The sequence below is a fragment of the Emydura macquarii genome, unplaced genomic scaffold (assembly GCF_026122565.2).
Source record: "Emydura macquarii macquarii isolate MOO-44397 ecotype Brisbane River unplaced genomic scaffold, CSIRO-AGI_Emac_v2 contig_480, whole genome shotgun sequence".
In the NCBI taxonomy this organism is placed as follows: domain Eukaryota; kingdom Metazoa; phylum Chordata; order Testudines; family Chelidae; genus Emydura; species Emydura macquarii.
The window spans coordinates 517,988-541,805 of NW_027130617.1; the positions used below are offsets into that span (position 1 = coordinate 517,988).

The following is a 23,818-nucleotide window of genomic DNA, read 5'->3' on the forward strand; positions in this document are numbered from 1 at the left end:
TTCTTTCCTAAGAAAGGATTTTTCAAAACTTTCAGGATATACAGTTAGAAGGTATCATGGTGTATTTTGCTCATATTCCATGTATCCTTTACTTATAAACTCCAGATCCTTGCCTGGTAATAACCTCCCAACCAGGTAAAGACACAAATATAAAGTGTGAGCTAACTATGCCTTTCATCATGAACCATCTCACTTCTGTCTTTACAGAATCTCCTATTATTAATTTCAGACCATTACTCCAATTTATCAAAATCTACTGTACAAGCATTTTTAAGTATCTCTGGTGGTGACACTACCAAAGCTTGGTTATGGACATAAGAAAGAGAGCAAAGGAAGGTGTTCTCTATAATGGGAAACACTTCTTCTATTAACTGTGTCTATGTATCTCTTTTTATACAAATAAAAATGGCCTCAATAGAACAGATACATCTAAATCAGTGTTTCTCAACTGGTGTTCCACAGAACCCCAGGGTTCCGCGGGAACACTGTTAGGATTCTGCGAGCAGCTGTTCTCCGTGCCGCCGAAAGCAGCTGTTCTCCGTGCCGCTGAAAAAGGGAAGATGTCCTGGATTTTTCGGCGGAGGGTATCGAGTGTAAGTGTAATTTAAGTGTAATTTAATTGAGAAACGCTGACCTAGTTGTTTGTATATAATTTGCTTATTTCGACATTTTTTTTTGGCCCCATATGTAAAAATACTGTTAAGAGTTTGGGGGTTCCGCAATTATTTATCGAGTTCAAGAAGGTTCCGTGGCCAAATTTAATTGAGAAACACTGATCTAAATGATAGTAAAATACCAAAAAAAAGTCACAAATAAAAATATTCTCTCCATCTAAGCACAGTACCTAATTAATAAACTTGCTATCAAGCATGAACACAACCCTAGATACAGTGGTCCTAAGTTTACCTTTGAGAATAATTCATAATAATAAACTAGGGCTTCAGTGTTTGCATAATCAGTAGGTTTATCCCATTGTCCATTTCTAATATGTGCAAATCAATTGTCTTACAAAGTAAAATAAACAGTAATTTTATAAGGCATTAAAAATGTTGAGCTGTAAATTACTATGGCAACATAATTCATAAAAGTTCCAATATTAAAAGCAGATATCAAGATGTTGGATTTTTTACATATCTTACGAGACAAATTTTTGGCTCATTAAGATTAATTGTAAAGCTTTGTTGAGAAATGTACCTTATTTTCAACCCTAAGCAACATAAAAAGCCAACTGCATTAAAAAAACCTCATCAAATATATTATATTTCAAATAATAAAAAAGAATGTGAAATCTACTAAAGGAACTACTATGGATAAAATGCTTCAAAACTACTATTGCATATTCTTCTCACAAATGCATTCTAATTACCAATCCATCAGTTGGTGAAGACATGCTCACTGATATCATTAGCATCTGCCTTTCTACAGCTGAGTAGGAGAGAGGTTTTTTTTATTATTATTCTAACATAAAAAAAAAGTTCAATCTCATGTTTCCAACCTGGTCTCCAAAGTCCTCCGGGAACTTCCACAGTACCACCGGATCTGTAAATAATTGACAGACAGCATTAATCAGAGGCAAAGGAACAGAGTATCACAGTCAGAGTACATTAATATTAAAGAGAGGGTCAGCGTAGCTTCAAGCTCTCTGGCAAGTGCAAAAATGTATCTCAAAACTAAGGAAGATATTGGATTATTAAAAAGATTCATTTATTTCATATTTATGGAACTCTAAGTATATTTTTACATAACAATAGTAGATTACAATGGACTGAGGTTTTCAGATTTAAATATACCTTTTAACCTTTGAGTATTTCAACTTTTTTTATTTTAAGGAGTCAATCCAATATTCAAAAATTCTATTTCACAGTTATGGCATCAAGTGAAAGAGCCTTTTTCCATACACTGCACATAAGATGGCAAAATGACAACAACTGATTAAATGAGGAAATAATTAAAATCTACCTACAGCACATACGCTATTTGCAAATACACTATACATTAATACAGAAATGGCCATTATTTTCAGGGATTCTTGTTTATCCATTTTGCATAATTTTCCGTTCAGATTCAGATCAATGCTATTTAAGCTATGGATTAGAAAACTGATTGTTATGTGCTTATCTAGTGCAAGCATCACAACTAAACTTTAAGCAAAGTCAAAACAGGACCATATACCTCCTTATCTCTTCTAGCTTTCAACCCCTTTTAATAAAATACAATACTACCTTAGTCTATTGTATCCAGTGACTCCAAACTGTTTCACAAATATTAATTAAACCCTAAAATACCCCTGTGAGGTAGATCTGGCAAGTATCACAATTTTACAGATGCGGAAACTGAGGCACAGATGTTTTACCACAAGTCGCGGAGTAAATCAACATCAGAATTGGGATAAGAATCCAATTTCCCAAGTCCCATTTCCACACTCCAACCTAGGGAAGGAAAAATCTTCTAGATGTCTACTAGACTAGGGGCTAAAGGCCTAATTACCAGAGGCAAATACATCACATGGGGAAGCCATGAGTGAAATCTTGGGGAAAAGCCCAAATGAGAAGTCCAGTGTCACTGCTCCTCCTAGCTACTGAAATTCCTACCTGCACAAAGGCTGAGATTACTGGAACTTCTCAGGCCCCCATTTTTTGAGACAGCCTCTGGCTAGCAGAAGCCCCACACCCATCACTTGCTGAAAGGAGAAAAAGAATTTTCTTTTTCTTTCCATCCTCCCACAAGAGCCTATTGATTTTTGGTGAGATTGGGAGAGTGTGTCGATGCTGCTCTACCTCTCCTCAAGCCAGTTGGTTGTTGTGAGTGGGGAGTTTACGAATAAATTCACAAAATCCAACTCACTATTAAACCTAACCTTAATCAGGTCCTCTTTTGTTCACCTGTCCAAGAACATTTAGGTGACCAGTTTTTGTTCACATGAACATTTGGGAGGAGTTATTATTCACGTGAATACAGATATTCATAAGTGAGTTCACATATTTGCACTGGAAATGCTTGCCCGCCTGCCCGCCCACCCAATACATATTATTGTGTTTGTTTGGAAGTGAGAGTGTTAGGGGGCAGGTAGGAAACGAGAGAGAGAGAGAATGCTATTTTTTCACTGAGCATAAGCACAATGAGGCAAGAGTAGAGGGAACAGGGAATGGGATACTCCTGAAAGGTTCCTTGCTTGCAGACATTTCAGAACCCGTAGCAAGATGTTGGTGATGTTGCTAGATACTAACACAAGGATGGAGGGGTCAACGTCCAAGGAACAATTGTTCCCTGGAAACACCTCTCCACACTGTATGGGCCACATATATTTATCGAAATTTACTGAAACAACTATAAGCAACCAGAATGCTCCTGGTAAACTACGTAGTCTGCCTTTATACTTACCATTACAATTATCCGCCCACCTTTAAACAATAATGAAGACCCTCACCTATTAATCTATTCCCATGAAAAAGATGGGCTCTGCAGTGAATCTGTGCTCTAGTGAACCAAGTGAGCTGACGGTGAAGCAAAATTCAAAGCTAAGGGGACCTCAGACCCTGACAGAAGATTCCTCCTGTTTAAATAGAGGGAGCTCCAGTTCAAGCACATCTGCTGTTTCCAACCTAGACAGTTCCATTCTCAAGCCACCTAAGGGTTTAAAGGTCAAAACAATTTCAGTTCCACCCAAAAGCTCACAGCTGTATTCCATATAGGTTCTTATATTGTGCTCATCACAAATATCTTAGTGCCTGCCAGTAGAGCATTAGCACTAGAACTAATATTTGTCACATGTGGTTTGTTCTCTCATCTTCCCCCCAGGGCTAGAATTGTGTGCGCAGTGGAATGTTTTCTTTTGGTGAGGTGTTTTAATATAATGTTACTATGTGCTTATGTTAGAGAAGGAAGGTTGAAGAAGCATACCTTGCATGTGGAGCAGAACGTGATGAGGTTTCTGATGCTCCACATCATCACCACCAGTCAACCAATATAGCTCCTTTAGCATTGGTGGTATGTGCTACTGGCATGAAGCTCTGCTTAACAAGTGGTCCCCAGCATTTTGCACCTACACTTTCTGAATTGCACTCACCCATAACAGACAGAAAAAATATTCAGCCCTGGCTACTTCTTGGCATTCAGCAGCAGCCTCAGGTCCAAAAGAACTAAGCACCTACACTACAAATCACAGAGGCGCCTGTGGAATCTGGAGTGGCAATATAGCATTAGCTGCTTCTTCCAGTTATTTCCCTAGTCTACCATTATCTAAGTATTTTCTAGATGAAATCTCAGACAGAAAGCCTTGTCCTGCAAACATTGGGCCATTCGTTCCACTGCAACAGTAGGATTAGACATGATGGATTTGCAGAGATGAGTATTCTGAGAATATCTAAGCCATTGCAGGCCAAGTCTCCTTAACTCTTCCAGTGGACAGCAAAAGATTGTGTGGGTCCACTTATCTCATTTATCTATCTTCCTGAAGTGCTCCCAACCTTTCTCTGTATGATTGAATAACCAAGTGATTTTTTTTCCAGGTACCACTGCTCTTTTCATAAAGGTTAAATAATCAATTCAGAGAACAGAAGCTATACCAGGTGACTTAGGTGCCCTATAATACAGCCCAAATTCTGATTATCAAATAATTGATGGATCTCTCACTACAAACAGTTCAGTAACCCATAACACAAAGGATATGCAAACTCTTCTCAGATATGCTAAGAATCATACCCGTCTGTTACTGCAATACTAAGTATAACTATTATCTATTAGTTGTTTAAGAATTGCAAAACCTATTATTTTCCACAAAGAAATAATGTATGCAAGCTTGCTTTTTCTGCACACTACATGAGACTATAATACCTCATGCTCTACCATTTAAAATTATTTCCATTGACAAATTTAGGCCCAGTTCCTGAAATCAGATGTATTTATCTCTTTACAGAAACTGAGTCTAAAAGAGCAATCTACCACTGTTACATGCATCTTTGGTTCTTTCACTTGCTTAAGAATGAAAAGGGTAACACTATTTTGGCAGAAGTTCAATACAGTGATTTATTCAATGTTTTATATATTGAGTCATTTGGGGGTGGGGGAGCTGGTTGATTGGTTGATTTTTTTTTTTTCATTATAGGACATTTGTAACTAGCAATATTAAGATTTTATTTTCCAACACTTTCCTTCTGTAAAATAATAAAGATTAATTTAATAAACTTTCTGAAGTTAAATGTGAAATATGTTCTTTTATTTCCTCTATTGTTCTTATCGGACAAGTATAACGATCAACCTTAAGACATATTTTTTCAAAAAAATTTAAGTACTGTTAATCTGGATAGAAATTTCCCACAGATAGTAAAATTACTATCTATTAAAAAAAATTTCATCCTGCCATACCATAGCTACAGTTGCTACACTATTATTCAGAAACCATTCTGTAAGCTAGGAATTATGCAAAAAGCACTATTTATTATTATTTTTAGCTGCTATGTTTCCTTAGTCACTAGAAAGATGAACCACACTCGTCCATCAATGACAATATATCAATGGACTTGAATGGCATCCTGCAACAGTGCCCTATATATACTAAGCTACAAGATAAACATCTATAATATGAGCTACTTTGTGTTTCCATGGTACCTTAACCAATATAAATCCCACAACTACAGTTCAGTACAGTTCAGGTACTCCACAGAGAAGGATACAATGACTAGATAAATGGCTTGGTAAAGGACTTAAAAAGGAGGTGTTTGTTAAAGGAGCGGAAAGAATGGGAGGGGTTTAGGGCTTCTGTGACTGGCACGGCAGGGAGCCAACCCCCCTTCCTTACAGCCCACCTAGCCCTCATTCAGGGGGGAGGAGATGGTAAGGTCCCAGCAATGGGTTGGCTGGGGTATCTGGATGGAAAAAGAGGGGTGCTGGCAGAAGCCCCCAGGTAGATATTAAATGATCATGGAATTACCTGCACTATACACTTCTATCTGCAGGGTAGTCCCAGACATCTAATAATAAAGTTGCGGCCTGATTAAAACCATATTAAGTGTCTCCTGTCCTTTCGATATCACCAGACAATACGCCTTGTGTCTGTGCCTAATTGCATTATATTTATTTTATACCAGCTCTCTCTCACCTTTTATTATTTTCAACTGCCCCACTTTATCATGATCTCTCTTTCAAGTTCCAACAACTGTAAGTGATCTAAAATGATAGGTACTGCAGTGTGATTTCTCTCTGGATATTATTTATTTATTTCAAGATAAACACAAAAAAGACACACCTATCTCCAGCTCTATGTACTCTGACAGATCATTAAAACTACACAGATCAGTACAGCAATGGCAGGCCATTGGTCAGTCCCTCCTGAAAGCAAAACAGCCCATCCAAAAAAAAAAAAAAATCCTCATCTTAATTCAAACAAAAGCATCCAACCCCACAAATAAGAACAAAAACCTCACACCTCTCAACCTTCTCCAAATAGATAAGCTTCACCATACTGTAGTTACTAATATTTATGTGATTGTGTTAATCAGTTATTAATATTTGTATAGATGCAGTAAAGTTATTAAATAAATATCTACAAGAAAAATATCTTATATTGCTTATGCCACAGACAGAAAGTTTAATAGTTTTCTTTCTTTTCATTGTTTTATGGAAACCAACCACCACCACCCAAAAAAAAAAACAAAAAAAAAACCCAACCCTCTCCTTTTTTCTTTGGATTTTATTGTAATCATCTGGGTCAGTTTTTTTAAATAAAAGATTATGTTTGTTTCTGCTTTGGGGTTTAGACTCAGACTGCATCTGACATATCTTTGTGGCAACTTCTCACAAGTGCTGCAGAAGAAGAAACAAAAGGGCACTGCATTTAAAAATAAAAAAGAGAAAGAATAATCCGATTCTGCAACTTTATGCACTTTATCTTCAGATTCACAAAGACTGATTTTTCTTTTTCCCCTGAGGATTACTTTCCAGATACCCCATCTGATCTGGCAATGTTAGGTCAATTTTATGCTGATTTTATGGGTGAGAGGATGGGAATTGCTAGCAGAAAGAGCTGTTGCCATAGTTGGCTGATGAACCACTGAGTGTCTCTTAGTTTCCTATTTCTAACCGAACCGTCAGGGCACACATGCCTTGCCTTAATTCTAAGTAAATGTGCTAATGAGAAGAAACCCTAAATTAAATATATAAAAAGGATTCCTTCCATTTGTACTGAATCCAGGGTACACATTTCTTACAAAAAACATGCTCAACATTGGGGCAAGAATACTTTACAATTAAAATATCAAACAGCTTATCAGGGAAAAAATACTAAGTATTTAAAAATATATCTCATATGTTTCTTAGACAAAACAAAGTAGTATGAATTGGTCTCCCAGTCTATTTTACCTGATTTAATAAACTGTAGCTACAAATATGCCTCTACAGTAACTACTAGTCTCTTGTTTCTTCCTCAGCTGTAAACACCTTTTATTTATTTTTTTAAATAAAAATAAATAAATACCCCAGACATCTTATTTTAAAAACAATATAGATCTTTATTATGTTACAGCGCCTACAATCCTGCACGGTACAGATTCTAGATTCCAAAAATGAGTAGTAACTGCTTATATTAAATCAAAATTTGTTATTCCATTAGATGAAAAGCCAGTTCCCTGCCTCTTGGTAAAAAACGGCCAATAAGCTATGCTGCATCATGCAGGTTGAACTCTCCCCATCCCTACAGGAGCTGAAAGACTTGCTGGATAAGGGAAGAGGGAGCAGCTGACACTATTTTCAGAGGAGAAGAAAGAGGAAGAGGAAGAAGAAAGAACCCAGCACCTCCAGGCAACTCTGCACCCCTTCTTATCTTCTCTACTTTTCGGAAAAACTAGTCAGCTCCTCTCTGCTTCTCCTCCCTTCTCTATCCTGAGACATTGGGCATGGAACGGGAGAGGGAGGACCCACACTTGAGGCATTGGGGGGAAAGGAGGAGGTTGTGAAACAAAGAGCCACTGGAGTTGTCCACTCCCCAGACCTGGAACCTGGGTTGAAATGCCTCTATAACTCAAGAGAAACAGAGTTGTGCTGGGGGAAAAGAGACAGCCTTAGGGGTTGGAGGAGGTACAGAACTGATTGTGTCTGGGGAGACACAAAACTGAGGGGGGTTGAGGAAGTACATAAGTTATGATGGTTGTGGGGGCCAAAAATCGCATCACTCACTATAAATGTGCATTTGTTGACAATGCTAATTGTAATATATACATATATTTTAAAAACTTATTTTCTGAGCCAAACCCATGATATTTTGGGGTGCTCATGCATGATCTTTGAACTTCTGGGGGTACCAGTACCTAAACACGGAAAACAACAGTCTCTGCCTCAGGAGTCTAGAATCTCAATCATCAATGCAATGTGCACAGGGTATCCCCAATGGATAATCCTATCTTCGAACATTTTTTCTTAAAAATTGATTATGTTAATGAGGGGTAGGTGATAACAGTTCATGGCAAGCATTTTTACTGGTGAGGGTTAGCATCTGTGGGTCTTGCAAATGAAAGGGGTCTAAAGGATGAACTAAAAAGGGGGGAGGGCACCTTAGAACATGGAATTGGAATGTATTTTATCACTTTTTTTTTCTTTTTTTCTTATGAAGACACCCACTGGTGGGGTAACTGAGTGTCTAACTCAGCCTTAAGTTTAAAAAAAAAAATCTTAGCAAATAAATATTACAAGCTGAAACTGACAGAAATGATGGGCCAACACTGGATGCAGGGACAGTCACAGGTTTTCACAGTCTTCTTTCAGTCTTTTCTTAAGCTATGTCTACTCTTAAAAGGTTTGCCAGTATATCTATATGGCAAACCCTGATAGTGTAGATGCAGTTTATACCAGCAAAAAAAAAAAAAAATTTTGTTGTTACCAGAAAAACTTTATTAGTGCCTACAGCAAAATAAGCTATACCAGCAACAATATTTTTGCTAGTATAATTGCATCTAGACTAGGGCTTTAACAAGCATAGTTTTTTGTTAGCAAAATATCACATCCCTAACCAAAATTTCTATTCCAGCAAAACTAAGTGTAGACCAGGCCTTAGCAGACCACGCCTTTATTCATCAGGATATTGAGTATCTGAAACCAGAAGGAGGGCTTCTCTATATTTTCTTCCTGATGAAGCAATAGTGAACATTTTCCACATTCTCTACCCCACTGGCCTAATGAAGATAGGAGATTCACAATATTCCCATTTCTCTTCTCCAAAAGGATCTTTTCCCTTTCTTCCTTACTTTGCATTATTCCTATAGGGTCAAACCTGGCTGCTTCAGTTGGAGACAGAGGGAATACACTCACCTAGCAATAATCTGGCATTGGTGAGTACATATTTTGAAAGTTGACTGTATCAGTTATTTCTTAATGGTAACACACTATGTGTTTCCCTATTACAGGTTGTCTTAAACTATTATTTCCACTGCAAAAATGCTGTGTTCAAATCAAAGTGATATAGTTCCCAGTTAGCCCGTCTCTACAAGTATGATGGCTATAAAGAACAATGCCATTTCAGTGACCTAAGTAGCACTTCCCACAGAGAATAATTTTCAGAGTCTGTCCAGAGTCCTTAAGTAATTAATTAATTATGCAATGTGTATCAAAAACAAGATCAAGAATGGGGCCAATGGGTTTATAAAATCCCATGTTCTATGTCCTTCTCAATCTGTTCCTCTCTGGAGAAGCAGTGACTGCAAGCGCTACAGAAGCATTGTGCTCACCTCTGAGAAAAGAACATGGATCAACTGAGCATTGTTCAATTGAGTACAATCACAGACTGGCCTCAACCTCTGCTCCTTCAGGTTTGTGGAGAGCATAGTGCAAGGACTCAACCTTTGTGAATCACTACAACAAACCAACACTCATTTTTCAGGGCATAATGTGATCATCATACCTGGGGCTGGAGGTCTCTGTTAAACACTCCATGGATTAGTGCATTCCAGGAGTACATGGGGAAATCACCTTCTCCTCTGAATCAAATAACAAAAGGATGCTGTTGGAGACAAGGTGCAAGACTAGAGAGATCAGTGGTCAGTGCCAGTACAGAAATTCCTCAGAAAAATGTGGAGACATTTTTTGAACTCTAACAGAAAAAAATGAAAACCTAACCTTGGGCAGAGGAAGAAGGAAGGAAGGAAAGATTAGGCTCCCAATTAAACAATTAAAAAACTGGTGACACTGGACACTAATCAAGGGCCAGGATCTGGCTGTTAAGCAGAAAAAAACAAATACATTACACAATACTGAGGAGAAGTCAAGTTTGAGGCATACTAGAAGCTATTGGCTGTTCATAGAGGGACTAGGCCTGGAAACTTTAAGGATTTCTTTTTAAATCAGGTGATTAAGATGTTGAACCCATGGTTCTTTAAAGGGTGGGTGAGTGATAGCCACGTGCTCGCTGAGTAAAAGACATAGCAATGCAGTTTCTGAAAGACCTGTTGTTTTACAACACTAGCAGACAAGGAGATGGATTCTGCAGTGGAATGCGAAGGACCCCATCCAATTCTTTTCACAATTCTGAAGTAGTACATCGAAATCTATGGCAAAGTTAGCGCACACAGCAAGTACTATAAGTGACCAACATAAATAAAACCTCTGCTACAAGCACAGCAGGGCCTCCACAGGTATTAGAGAAATTCTTTTGTTCTCTTTATTTCACAGTATTGCATGGAGTAATAGAATTAGTGATTTTGGCCATTTGACTTGCTCAAGATGCTTTTCTTATATTTTTTCTAGTATTTTTCTCCTTGTGCATGTGACTTTAAAATTAAATAAAAATTAATAGTATGTTAAGCAATCAACAAAATTTAACGCTAATGTCAAAACCAGTCCTGAGGACAACTGATGTACAAAATGCTCTAATGAAAGCATAACAAAGGCAGAGTTATGTTACTGCACTGCAGAGCCATAAAGGATTCCAAAAGAAGGCTAGCAGGCTGAAACAGATTCACTGTTAGCCTGCATGAGTAAATAAAGGGAAATTGTGAGATTTTAACTCAGTTCTTTTCAAGTGTTCATAGGAACCATATTTTAACCTCTGTATGATTATAGACAGTTATGCAAGCCAAGATTTGGAGTAATACATTGGAAGGTAGTTACACTCCTTTCCTTTACTTGCAGGTTTTGCAGTGGCTCTTTTAAGGCTCTTGTGATATGTAAGGCCGACTATTTGTCATGGCAAAGAATAAGAAAAGTCCTAACTTTGTCAGGACAAAAAAATACAATAGTAATAATTTTAAGATTTAAAAAAAAAAAAAAAAGAATATATGTTAATTAATATAAAGTGGTTTGTCATGGTAAAATTATGAAAAAAATTAAATGAGTATCCTTTATTTTACCACAAAAATGACTTTAAACAATTGAATAATCTTTAATGAATACATTAAACCTCATATCAGTGAAAACCTGTAAAGCCCCATACTCCACTACATGACATACAGAGATTCCAGGGCATTAGGGAACATCAGCCCTAGTGGATTGGACCCATGGTCCATCAGCCTGTGTCTAACACTGGCCAGTCCTTCAGAGAAAGGTATAAGAACCCTGTAGTAGGCAGATATGGGATGATCTACCCTTTTATTAATTTCATCATAATACCTAATAGTCAGAGATTGCCTTAACCCGTGTCATGACCCACAGGTTTTGAACTTGGGTCTTTAGGGTTTCTAGGAGCAGCCTGTAGGAAAGCGTTGTAGCCTTCCTCGGAGCTTCGGCCCAAGAAAGGATCGCGACACCCCTGCTGAGCAGAACGTGGCCCTACAGGCCAAACTACCCAGAAACAGAGGGGCGGAGCCAGGGCAGGAAAAGGAACTATAAAAGGAAGGCCTAGCAGCTCAGTAAGGGGGAAGCTGCTGCTGGGGCAGACGGGTCTTCCCGAGGCCCAGGCCCAGCGGCTGTTTGGATCAACCGCCCCACTGACCAGAGCTTCCAAAGCCCACCTGGATTGCCAAGCCCTAGTGATTGGGTAGGGCCGCCAAGCCCTACTGGCTGGGAGGAGCCACCCGAGACTACAGGGAGGGAAAAAACCTTTGAGGCCAGCCCTGACCTAGAGGAGCTGCCTGACATCAGGGACCCCCTGGAACTGACTGAACCTGGTGGACTGGAGGAGCCCCTGGGACTTTGTGACCTGGAGGAGCTGCCCTCCGCTGACGACCCTGGGGAGTTTCCATACCTGCCATCGGTCGACAGTGAGGGACTCGCAGGACGCCCGCTCGCTGACTGCCCCAGCGACCCAGAGGGAGACTAGTGGAGACAGGTATCCAGGGATTGGGTGGGAGAAAGTAGCCCAGGGACAGCCAACCAGAGCATAGCTGAGTCAGGGGCTAACCCCGTCAATGTGTTGCGGCTAGAACCCTGCTGACCCAGTGGCAAACTGCTTTGCAGCTGATTGGCTGGCTGGCCCTACTTAAGTCAGTAGCAGGAACAGGACTGCAACCCGTTCTGAACCATTCTGTAGTTCCTGCTCCTGGATTTCCTGGCATCTAATCCCTGGTTCTGACTTCCAATTTGTCTCCTGACTCTGACTTCTTGGCATCCTGACTGCCCTGACTCTGGTTCCTACTGGCCTGACTCTGGTTCCTGATCCCGTTTTTCTCCTGCTTCTGATCTTCTAGTATCCTGACTCAGCTAATCCCTAAACTCCTGTCCAGTGTCCATGAACGCCGGCTCTGACTACTAGGTCAGGCCACCCACGACTCAGTCGCAACACCATGAAACATGTGGTGTAATATCCTTTCAAAATTATTGCCATCATTCATTATGACAACTCTGGAGATTCTTGTTATCCATACAAATATTCAATCCTTTTTTGAAACTTGCTAAATTCTTGGCCTAAATAACTTTGTGGTAATACATTTCATAGTCTCAGTACACAGTGCGTGAAAAAGTATTTCATTTGTATGAGTTTTGAATTTGCCACCTTTTAATCTCATTGACTGTCTGCTTATTCTTGTGTTATGAAACAGAGAGAATGCCCTTCCCTGACCCTCCCTCAGGTAGATCAGGAAAGACTAATCTCCAAAAGAACTTGCCCATATCATCTCCAGAAGAGGATGAGCCTGCTTTAAATCATTTTGTTGGTGACTTCTGGGGCAAAGAAGCAAGGTGTGATTATTTCCACTGGAATTCTCACCACAAAAGTGAGGATGTGGCTGTGAGTGCATTTTGCAGGATGCTTGTCCAGGTATCATTCTCTCTGGTACCATAGAATTCTGCTTCTCATAGTTCTTTCATATTTTGTATCTTACATATTTCAGTATCATTCAGAGCTCCATGAAGTTTATCTGCTGGTGTCTTAGTAATTTTTTATAAAAGAACTGAATGAATATACTGTTTTTAACTTAAAGATCTGATTCTGCACATCAGAATGGGTAAAAATGCTCATGGGACAAGGTTTACATTATTAGTTACATTACATATATATAGTTAGTAACATTTCTTTAGAGTCTACAGTTTTATACCTATGTATAAAGTAATCAACCTCATCCTACAATAATATGAAACTACAAGAAAGAAATACAAATCTCAAAGAAGGTACAGTGTCACCAGTCACAATACACTCTCCCTGAATAACAAACACAAATTTATCTAGCTAAGTCTTCATGCAACACTTAATAACTGGTTCAAAGTGTTTTAATCCAACCTCCTCTTCCTCAAATGGTCTTTAGTTTAGAAAAAAATACAAAAGTGGGATATAAATTGAGAGAGAGAATATTCTCAGCATTAGCAACTCATCTCACAAAGCTTTTCTTTACCATGGTAATAGTACAGCATATATTGGTGAAAGCATTTTAGCCTCTGTAGATATACTTGTAACAAAACCAAGAGAAAAATAAAAGTAATATGTTTTACCACAACAGTATTTATTATAAAATTAGTGTATTCCAACATGTAAAAATGAAAAAGCTTGAGTACAAAATATTGGGATGTAATTTTTCAGAAATTTCAGTAGGATAAATGTTATGTAAAAATCACTGTCTCAGTGCCAAACTCACAGATCACTAACATTCCCATAAAATCAATATAACTTAATTAGTACAGACACAATCTGGTGGTTCAAAAAAGGCTATAAGTGTGCCTCTGCAGACCAGGTTTCAAACAAACTGTCTCCCCAATGGGCAGAGTTCTACATTTAGAAAAAAGACACATATTGAAAAAATCCCTGGTTGACAGTAAATAGTCCTGCACTTTTTTTGGATGAATAAAAGAATGCAATACATAAACCTGATTTGTAAACCCATTCTCTCATTAGAAAACGATAAAGTAACTCACCTCTTAAATGTTAAGTTTATTTGGTTTTGTTGGTATAATAATTTATTCATTGCACAAAAATAGCACTTAAAGCCTTGTTTTTAAAGTACTCTTAAACCCTCAAATAAGCATGACAGTTATACACTTTTAGCTGCCATAACTAGAGAATCTCAACCTTAACTATACTGGTTCTGCCACCCCAATATAATATCTTGCTACTGTTATAGTTATTTATAAACAAAAGAAGAGAAAAGACTAACCATTACATACAAGTATAAGTATTCACATACAAAGAAAAGTTACTTCTAGCAAAGACAACTCCTATATATCACATTAAACTCCCCTTGTTAACAGTTTTCATGCACAGTAAATGCCAGGGGTGCACTAGTGCAAGATATACTGTTGTCAGGAAGATCTAAGTTTAGGAGTGGTCTCAGGCTCTTAGGTTCTGCAGGATTAAAGTGGAGCATATTCTAATAGCTGGATGGAATGGGATGGGGAAGGAAGTTACAGTATTTGCCAGGCACCAGTAATCAAAAGAAAGAACAAGGACAAAACAGAATGGGGAAACTTCATAAAAAAGGGAAACTAAGGAATGCTTGCTAACTTTTCTGGCACTTAAAATGTCAGTTTAAAGACAATATGCAAATGAGTGTGCCACTTTAGGAAATACATGAAAGCACATTTTTATGCAAATCATGCACTTGATGCATTTTTGTTCATCAAAGGATGAATATTAAAAAAAACTTTTACAGAAATGTTAAGTCTATTGTTACTGTAGTATTTCATAGGATAGTTACTATAGAAAGCAGGCACCCACTTAGAGAGGGTTCCTTTATAAAAAGTGTAAGAAAACATATTTACAAAATTAAATCCAATCTCAATAACTTAGATAAAGGAAAAGTCTGGTGATTCTGAGTATTGTGTTCTAAATACTGTAAGATAGCCATCTACTAAACCAGGCTTCATTAGAAGTAGTCCCAGAGGAGATGGATTAAGTGTGTAAAGTGCAAACAGGGGAGGAAAAGCTTCAAGATCAACTGATTTATCACATGGCTTTTCAATTACAGTAATTACACATGATATATCTTATGTGGATGTGGGTATAGGTTTTGTGTATATTTTCAAAGTGCCCAAGACCCATTTTCAAAAGTGATTTAGGCGCTCAGGAATCTGATCTCATTAAAGCCAATGGGGCTTAGGTACCAAAGTGCATAAATCACTTTTGAAACTAATTCTTGGACACTTTTGAAGATTTTACCAGTTCACTCCCATTAGAGTATGAAAGACTCACAAAACTAAAAGGGAAAACTGATTAACCATAGAATCAGTGAAACTAACTACACAAAGTACTGTCAAATACACGAAGTAAATAAAGTGGAAAAAGAGAAAATAATTTGTTTAGTAATCTTTTCAATTATATTAATCTCAAGTGTTTATCTTGAAATGTTACCTACCATTGCTACAAGAGAGATGAGAGTCATCTTATACTGATGGCTTTCCTTTCAGATCCATTGTTGCTAAGGTTCAGTGAACAATCAGTACCAGGAATGAGAAACTTATGCCACTGCATAGCTAGAAACCCCCTTTTCCCCAGTTAAAAACAGAATTTTTTTCTAGACATGGCAGGTCATGAGTTAATGAAGCTTAAAATTATGACATGAATTATAACAAAACTATGATCGATCATTTTAAAGGTTTTTTAAATGTATGAGTCCTAACAACTGAGTCTTAGATGTATGGGTTTTGTTCCTTCACTTGTATACATGGACCCAGAGTACTATGATAAAACCAGTTTATCATTTCGGAGATGTATGATTCAGATGTAAGAAAAAATGTTTCAGGACACCAAAGGGCATGTCATTTATGTTTCAGAAACAGACATTTTTAAGAGACAGAGATGGAAAGTAACAAATTTGCCAATTCAAAAGCAATTCACCTGAAAAATGTTACAAGAAAAACAGACCAAATTAAGCTATGATTTAAACAGCCCATCTCACACTTGACATAACTAGCCAAATTCTGCTTTCACTCACACTACTATAATTCCTCAGTAACTTCAGTGACTTCAAGTGTGTGTGTCATAACTAAATTATTTACTCCAAGTCTGAATTTGGCACAGTCTCTACTTAAGTGTGTGAATTTGATGTATATATGTACATGACACATTAAAGGCACTGGCTAGAGCCAATGGCCAGATAATTTACCATCAATTTATTTCAGAGTACCTCTGTCTTAACTTGTATCATGATGGTTTCCAAAGAACTCAGTTAATCTATGTTGTTAAAAAAATGCAAAAAAACTAAACTACTCCCACTAATACCTTGCAGAATTCAACATACTGCATTCTGGATCTAGTGTTTCAGCTGACAGCACTATGAGTATATTTGTGATAATTCTGAGAAAACAGTTGTCAAGGGGCCATGTGTGTTCAAAACTCAGAAACCAGGAAATATGTACTTTTTCCCTTCTGATAAGTAGACAACACTTCTAGCCACATTTCCGTTAGAGTTACAGGTCAATCCCTTTACCCAAGAATTTGTTACCATTGAAAGACAGAGCAATAAGTCATTTGCAGCTAACTAGGAACATAAAGAAAGGATCTTTCTGGTTGCAATGCTATTAGCCATGCTTCAGGATAAAACCTTAATCAGGGTGAAGGTTCAATGCACAGAAAGTGCACAGATAAAATGAGTACATCCAACCTTTACTTGGTCTTTCTGCAAGATAAGGTGGTGTTTCTTTTTCTTTAGCTACTAACTCATTAGAGTGGACTTGTAAAGAATGGCAACAGGTATGTGCCCTTTGGTAACTGCAGCATTACTTATTACGTTTTATTTTTCATCTGTGAGTGAATTTACTGATCATGAAAAGTAGGGTCTTAAATCAGCAAGTGAAGGACAAGCACAGGACAGGCAGGCAGGCACTGTGCAAGCTTCCCCCACACATCACTGCTAATGCACATCATGTAATACAATGCCATGGTTATTCTTGTCCTGAGCATCTCCTGAACAAAAACTAAATGAGACAAGTTGTGCAATTGTTTTGTAAATTGAACAATGGTTGAACAGGATGAAGCTGCCGAAGTCATTTACACTTATAATCAAATACAAGTTTTGCATCCAGCTGAAGGTGAAAAGCTAGCTCACTATGCCACCTAGATTCCTCTGTTGAAAAACCACAGCATGTAGTTATCTTTCAAGACTCAAGTGCACAATTCAAGGTTCTTAAAGGCCGTGTATAGAGCATCCTCTCCCGGAGATCAAGTGGATATTTTGCTAGATTGCTATTGCAAGATTGATTTTGAGAAAGATCCAGAAGATTTCAACCCCATTATTATTGAACAATATATGCTGAATAAATTAGAAACAAGCATACCTCCTGCGCATCTACATGTATCCGATCTATCCCGTTGCTTAATATGCTTCCTACCAATGGTTTCTGAATAGAAAAAGACATTAAGCAAGAAGCATTTTACTTCAGTAATGAAGAGGCTACTTTTACTTTGTGAAAACTATAGACTTCATATGGAAAGATATAAAAAGTTTTTTGAAACTAATAGAGACTAGATTTCCAGTATCTTCTTGGACATATGTGCAATACTGTTTTCTACCTAATTCCCTTTAGGAAATGCCAGCTCACCTATAGGCTCTAATATGAAGTTAGAGAGGGCCAGATCCAATGATCTGCATATACAAAAATAGTCAGAGTCCTCTAAAGCAAAATGCCTGGCTTTAAAAATGGCACAAAAAAGTAGCAATAAATATTCACCATCTTCTGGTAGACTGCTGTTGGAAAGGATTCAAAAGCAATGCTAAATCCTTCACATGATAGAAAAAAAAAGTCCAAATAAAATAGGCAAAAGTAAATCAAAACACTGATGCTTCTGTATAACATTAAAAACAGAGATAAAAACAGCAAGAAGCCTGAAAGCTAGCTCTCATACCTTTTAAGGGAAAAAAGAAAGCTAATGAAATGCTCCCCTAGCTGGAGAAGAGAGACATACTGAACAAGGCAATGTTTTAGATACTGAATAGATACGCCAGACAACACACCTTTTACTAAGGCTACAGCTACACTGACAGCGGCAAAGTCACCACCGACCGATCGATCCAGAAATCGACGTACTAAGATCACCTTCACAAGTGGCATAGCGCTGCATCGACGGGGCACAGTGAAGTGAAGACGGCGCACAGGAGAGAAGTTGACAGGAGTTACGCAAGTTTTTTGCGTAACTTGCGTAACTCCCATCGACTGCCACCGAATCCCCGAGGTAAGTTTAGATAGGGTCTTAATCATTGCAGCATCTACCTAACATCTTAAATAGTGGGTACCACACAGCTCTGTGATGACTTGGCTCTGTTTAATATCTGCATATTACACCTTTTTCTAAGTCATGGCATGTAGCAGGTATGCCTAGAGCTGCAAAACAGTGAAAATAGATGAATCAATTAAACAGGCCTTTCTTGGACTGAGCTGTACTGAAAGATGTACAACCCCAGAAAATAAAGGTTTCATCTGTATAATACATCATAAGACGAAACATTTTACTGTGGTTCTTTGAGTATCTCCCACTGATTACCTTATCACCACACAAAGACCTTAGGGTGTTCTTATTTTCATCATTAAGCACCTCTTCACTGAAACAGCAAACAGCAAAAGCAGAGGTTGGCATTATCAGTCTTGAAATGAGCTGCCTATAACACTTTGAGGAGCTCCAGCAAAACGTGATTCTCATCAACATCTCTCAACCATGATACAGCATCCCTCTTGTCCTGAGCATTTTGTGAATATAAGAGACACGGTGAAACCCTGATGCGGTTACTATCTGTCCTTGTGAACATTAATCTACTACAAATCTGCTCAGAGGTAAAGTACCTTCAGGCAGCCTAATAAAACCAACTCTCCTCAATCAGCTGCCATTTGAATGATCCTCAACCAAATCACCTTCCTTCCTCTGATCAGCTGTGATTTATGGGGCCCAAAGCTTTCAGTCAGCCTTGCAAACCCAGCCCCAGAGATACTGCAACACACTATGTGCAGAAGCACTGGTGTGACGAATGGGGTTGCATGATGCGTGTACCTAGGAATAGCAGGCTTTCAACTGAGGCTCTGGGTTCTAAATTAATTTATTACATTCTAGCTAATTAAAAAAAGAGACTCACATTTTAATATAAGTACAACTCAGCCAAAGGATGCAAGACAGGGATGGGATATTTTTAATTATTACTGGGCCTATATGTGAAAAAGTAGGGTGAATGGAATTGTTTGTTTTTACAAAGAGATTCAGTTTCAAATTCTCTCCCCCTCCACCTTGACCTCAATTTCCCAATCAAGATGTATATTTTGATTTATACAAATTATGAAATTTAAATCCTTTGTTTTTCCCCACAGGTAATGGCAGGGAAGCACAGGGAAAGCTAGTGTGACACTAACAACCCAAATCTGATCTGATAGGCCAATTCCTACTCTAGGGAGTCTCTAAAATAGCATAATCTGAAACCTCTCTGACTGTGAATGTGCCAACTGTATCAGATTATATTTTGTAGTTTTGTGATGTGAATAATAGTCCACAAGGAATTTAACCTGAGAACACTATTTTTTTTCTTATTTACACAGAGGACTAAAAAATCATCAGCTCCACCATCACCAAAGGTTAGTTGTAGCCTGTAAGTTCTCCAGTAAACTATATATACACATGAAGAACATCTTAGAGTCCATAATATGTTTAAAAATCTCTTTTCTAACTTTTGATTCAGTATTCATTGTGTCTTGTTCGTTCATAATGTATCAGGCCCCTATACAGATGAAGGGTGCTATACAAATCAATAAGTATAAATCTACTTTTGCTTTTCCTTTCCATTGTATACCAGATCTATTTTAATAACATGGGGAAAAAATAAGCTCATCAGTCACCTGATGGAGTAATTCAAAACTTAACCAAACAGGGCTAATGGGTGAGAATTGAATTGAAAACACCTTGACAAAGAAAGCAATTTCTTTTCTTCGCACTCCTCTGAAGCTGTGGGGGATCACTGTAATCGAACCATCAACAGTGAGGGGCCATCTGTCCCAAGGGCTCTATGTGAGCAACAATCAACAACAACAAAAATTTAAAATGCTGCACCACATACACTCAGCCTTGATTTATCTATGACAGACAGCGTGCAGCTTTTTAAAAAAACAAAACAAAACAAAAATCAATGTTTTGACGTTCTTCACATACCAATCTTTAAAAGTCAACACTAAAGTTTTGATAAGAACAAAGGAAGAAAAACAGGTTAATAGGTTGTTTACGGAAAGATCAGTGTTACTCCAACAGCTAATAAACCTTTTAATCAGCTGAGATTCTCACTGTATCATGAAGCATTACTTTCTTACTACTCAGTATCTCTCATACATACTCTATACAGGAAAAGGGGGAGATAAAACATCATTTTAATTGGTAAACTACATTGAGGGTTGCCATTAGGATAAGTAACCGACTATTTGTCTAGTCTAGATATTCAGTTCATCCACCAGTTACAATATTCTATGAGCTGTTCCACCTCTGGATTTAAAAAGACAAAATTACTTGCAAAGAAAGGGCCAAGTCATGCCCTTCAGTGGAAAAAAATCACAGAAGGAAAAAGCGTTTCCACAAAAAGTTCTAAGTCAGTGCTGCACCGATGTGATACGTTCCAAGGAGAGACGGAATAGGGAGACAGAAAGAGGCTGGGGCTATGGCCTTGTCATTAGGGAGTCCAAGTATCAACATAGAATCAGCACTCCCTCTCTGTAGAGCTCTCAAGACACCTGCATAGGCTGACTATCTCTCAAGGCGATGTGCTGGGGGTCTTTATTTCCACTTTGGTGGCTACGCTGCAATTGGTCACCTGTTTTTGACTGCACTGCTAGGACTTCCAAGATGGGGACCAACTAAATGGCGCAAGTTCTTTTTCTGTGGTGTTTTCTTATTGGAAAATACATAAATTGACTACTGGAGCAAATTGCCTAGAGCAGCCATGCCCCCACAATGCCCCTCTCGGGCTGGTAACACATCCAAATTCCTGTGGAGCCACAAAGTAGCAGAGAGGCCATGAAGGAATGCCCACCAGGTAAGAAGCAAAGAGAAGGTGCCACATATTCTATATTCCATTCTTTCTATGCTCTGCAGCCACAATTGGTCAGTATTCACATGCATTTGCTCCCCTCTGATCTATAACAGACAGAACAGTCGAACATGCGCTGTCAGGGGAGACAACATGGTTCAGTAGCAAAACATGTACTGGACTGGGAAAAAGAAGTGAAGGTCCTATTTCCAGCTCTGCCAGAAATTTGCAGTGTAACCTTGGGTAAGTCACTTTACCTGTCTGTACCACATTTTCCCCATCTGTAACATGAGCACAGATACTTGTCCTTTGTCAAGTGTTTTGAGAACTATAGATGAAAAGCACTAGAAAAGAGACAATTGTTATTCTTAAATAAGTAGACCCAATGCTAAATATTGTGGGCAATTATTTTAATGGACTAATGAGATAAAAGAAATTTGACTTTAAAGGAATACACTTCATCAGACAGGACCCAAGGAAAAGGTACAGATGAAGACAACTTTCTATGACAACTTCAGTTAGTAGGTTTAAAAAGGAATGTCTTAATATTACACTATAAAAAGGCAACAAAAGTAATAATCTTACAAAACAAAAACAAATATACTTAACCGTTAATATTTTTATTCTCATTTAATGTTAGGTCATCAAACTATTTAATGTACAATGCACAAAAGTAATGATGGCATATTTGTGAAAGAATATTGCATCTACTGTCTCAAAACACAGCTAAGAACAATGATGATTAATCCTACAGAAGACTTTGCATCTTCACACAGGAGCACAGCGGAGTAAGACTTGTCCTTGGCAGTCCTATAACCCTACCCAAATCTTGGTCCCAGGTCTAGGGTGAAAGCAAGTGAGAGGGCTGCCCGGTGAAAAGAGGGGGTAAACAATTAAAACGCAACTATGTTCCCAGCAACTTGCCAATCAGCATAGCTGAGAGAGCTGTGAGAGAAGTAACCACACCCTATCAAGGGGCATCAACTGTTGTTTCTCTCTGAAGGAGGAGGGAAGCAGGGACGGGACATTGAGTCCTAATTACTTCCTGGAGCTCTTCTTGAGGCAGTATATCTACATGCCACCTCATACAGCTCAATCTTTCCCAAAAGATATAAAATAAATAAGAAATTCATCTATCAAAAATGCACTGACAGCATGTGCTTACAAAAACTAATCCTTCAGCAATAAAGTTTATCTTTGTTCACTTATTAATGATTAAGCACTGAATTTTCAGAATAGCAAACAAACAAAGTCAGGGTGGAAGTATCACCCCAATTTACCTTAAATGGTGTGATAATATGATAATTGCGCTATATGGAAGGTACAAAAATATCTTCTATGAAGAATATGCATCTCATAAGGCCTATATTTAAAAAAATATATTTTCTTTGTTTATTACATAGGATTCTAGACAGGAACTGACACAAGGTACTGAACATCAGTTTGATAATATAGTTAAATATAAAGCATACTGTTAAACTGCAGAAGTACATTTGTCTCAACACACACACATCCTCCAAAATACACGTACATGCTCTATTTGCAGTTCTACTGGTAAAACTATTTGAATGGATAGTACGGTTCATCACCAATAGAATGAAATTTATGCAAAGCTCAAAATGATACATTTGCCCTCACATTTCCAAAGCTAATGTGAACTTAGAGTTGTACATATCCTCTATGAATTGAGTGTTTTCTTAATGCACCATTACGAGGAGCTTAGTTCTTCTCAACATCACCATAGTTGTACAGTTGCATTGAAACAACCAGTCCTAAAACATAAAAACCTATGTCTCAGGTGAAGCCAATTAAAAGAAAGCATGCTACATGATCTCTTTCCATTTAAGATTTTTCTGTGGTGATTATCACCATGGTAGGATGGTAACTAAATAAATAAAGATCAAGCTACTAATGTTGAATTTTGAAATGGCTCCAGTGGCTAAAATAGAGATCATGAGTAAATTATATATTCACATGCATCTGCCAGATTTCTAAATTCAGACAATACTAGGAAAATAATTTTGGAGGTATTATTATTGCCAGGAAATACCAGGGAATGTTTAACAGCAATGAAATAATTGTATAAATTAAGGTTGTGTCTCCCGTGAGAATATGTTATCTTGCCAAGTACATCTGCCTTTAATGTTTTAAAGTGTATACAATTTTGCATAAGTTACTGCTGTCAATATACAGAGCACACTAGGAACTAGCTTTTCCTTCTGTTTACATGTAATTGTATTGCCTATATGATGTTTTTAACAAAGAGGTCTTTTCTGGAGCCTTTTCCAATCCTGATGCCACAACGTATCTGCTTTCAATAGTTGCACATAAAGATTAGACCACATTAAGGAAACAAGATAAAAACATGCGTTTTTAAGTAGCAATCCCAGCTGTCTGGTTATGGCACCCTTTTTGTGTTTGCTATTGACTTCTCCTCCTTGATATCCATCTTTACATGGATCCTTGATTGCCTTCAGACCACTTTG

At 38.0% G+C, this 23,818-nt stretch overlaps 1 protein-coding gene across 3 annotated transcripts in view; it reads right to left on the minus strand.

Moving 5' to 3' along the window:
- The window catches only part of DENND1B (DENN domain containing 1B), a 250,281-nt gene that overhangs the window by 172,216 nt on the left and 54,247 nt on the right, over nt 1-23,818 (minus strand). For 2 of the 3 annotated variants that reach the window (XM_067538291.1, XM_067538290.1), the window contains exon 3: nt 1,496-1,539. The exons of the other annotated variant lie outside the window; for it this stretch is intronic. In XM_067538291.1, coding sequence (XP_067394392.1) covers nt 1,496-1,539 — 44 coding nt within the window. The remainder of the gene's footprint in view (nt 1-1,495; nt 1,540-23,818) is intronic. 3 annotated transcript variants of the gene reach the window in all.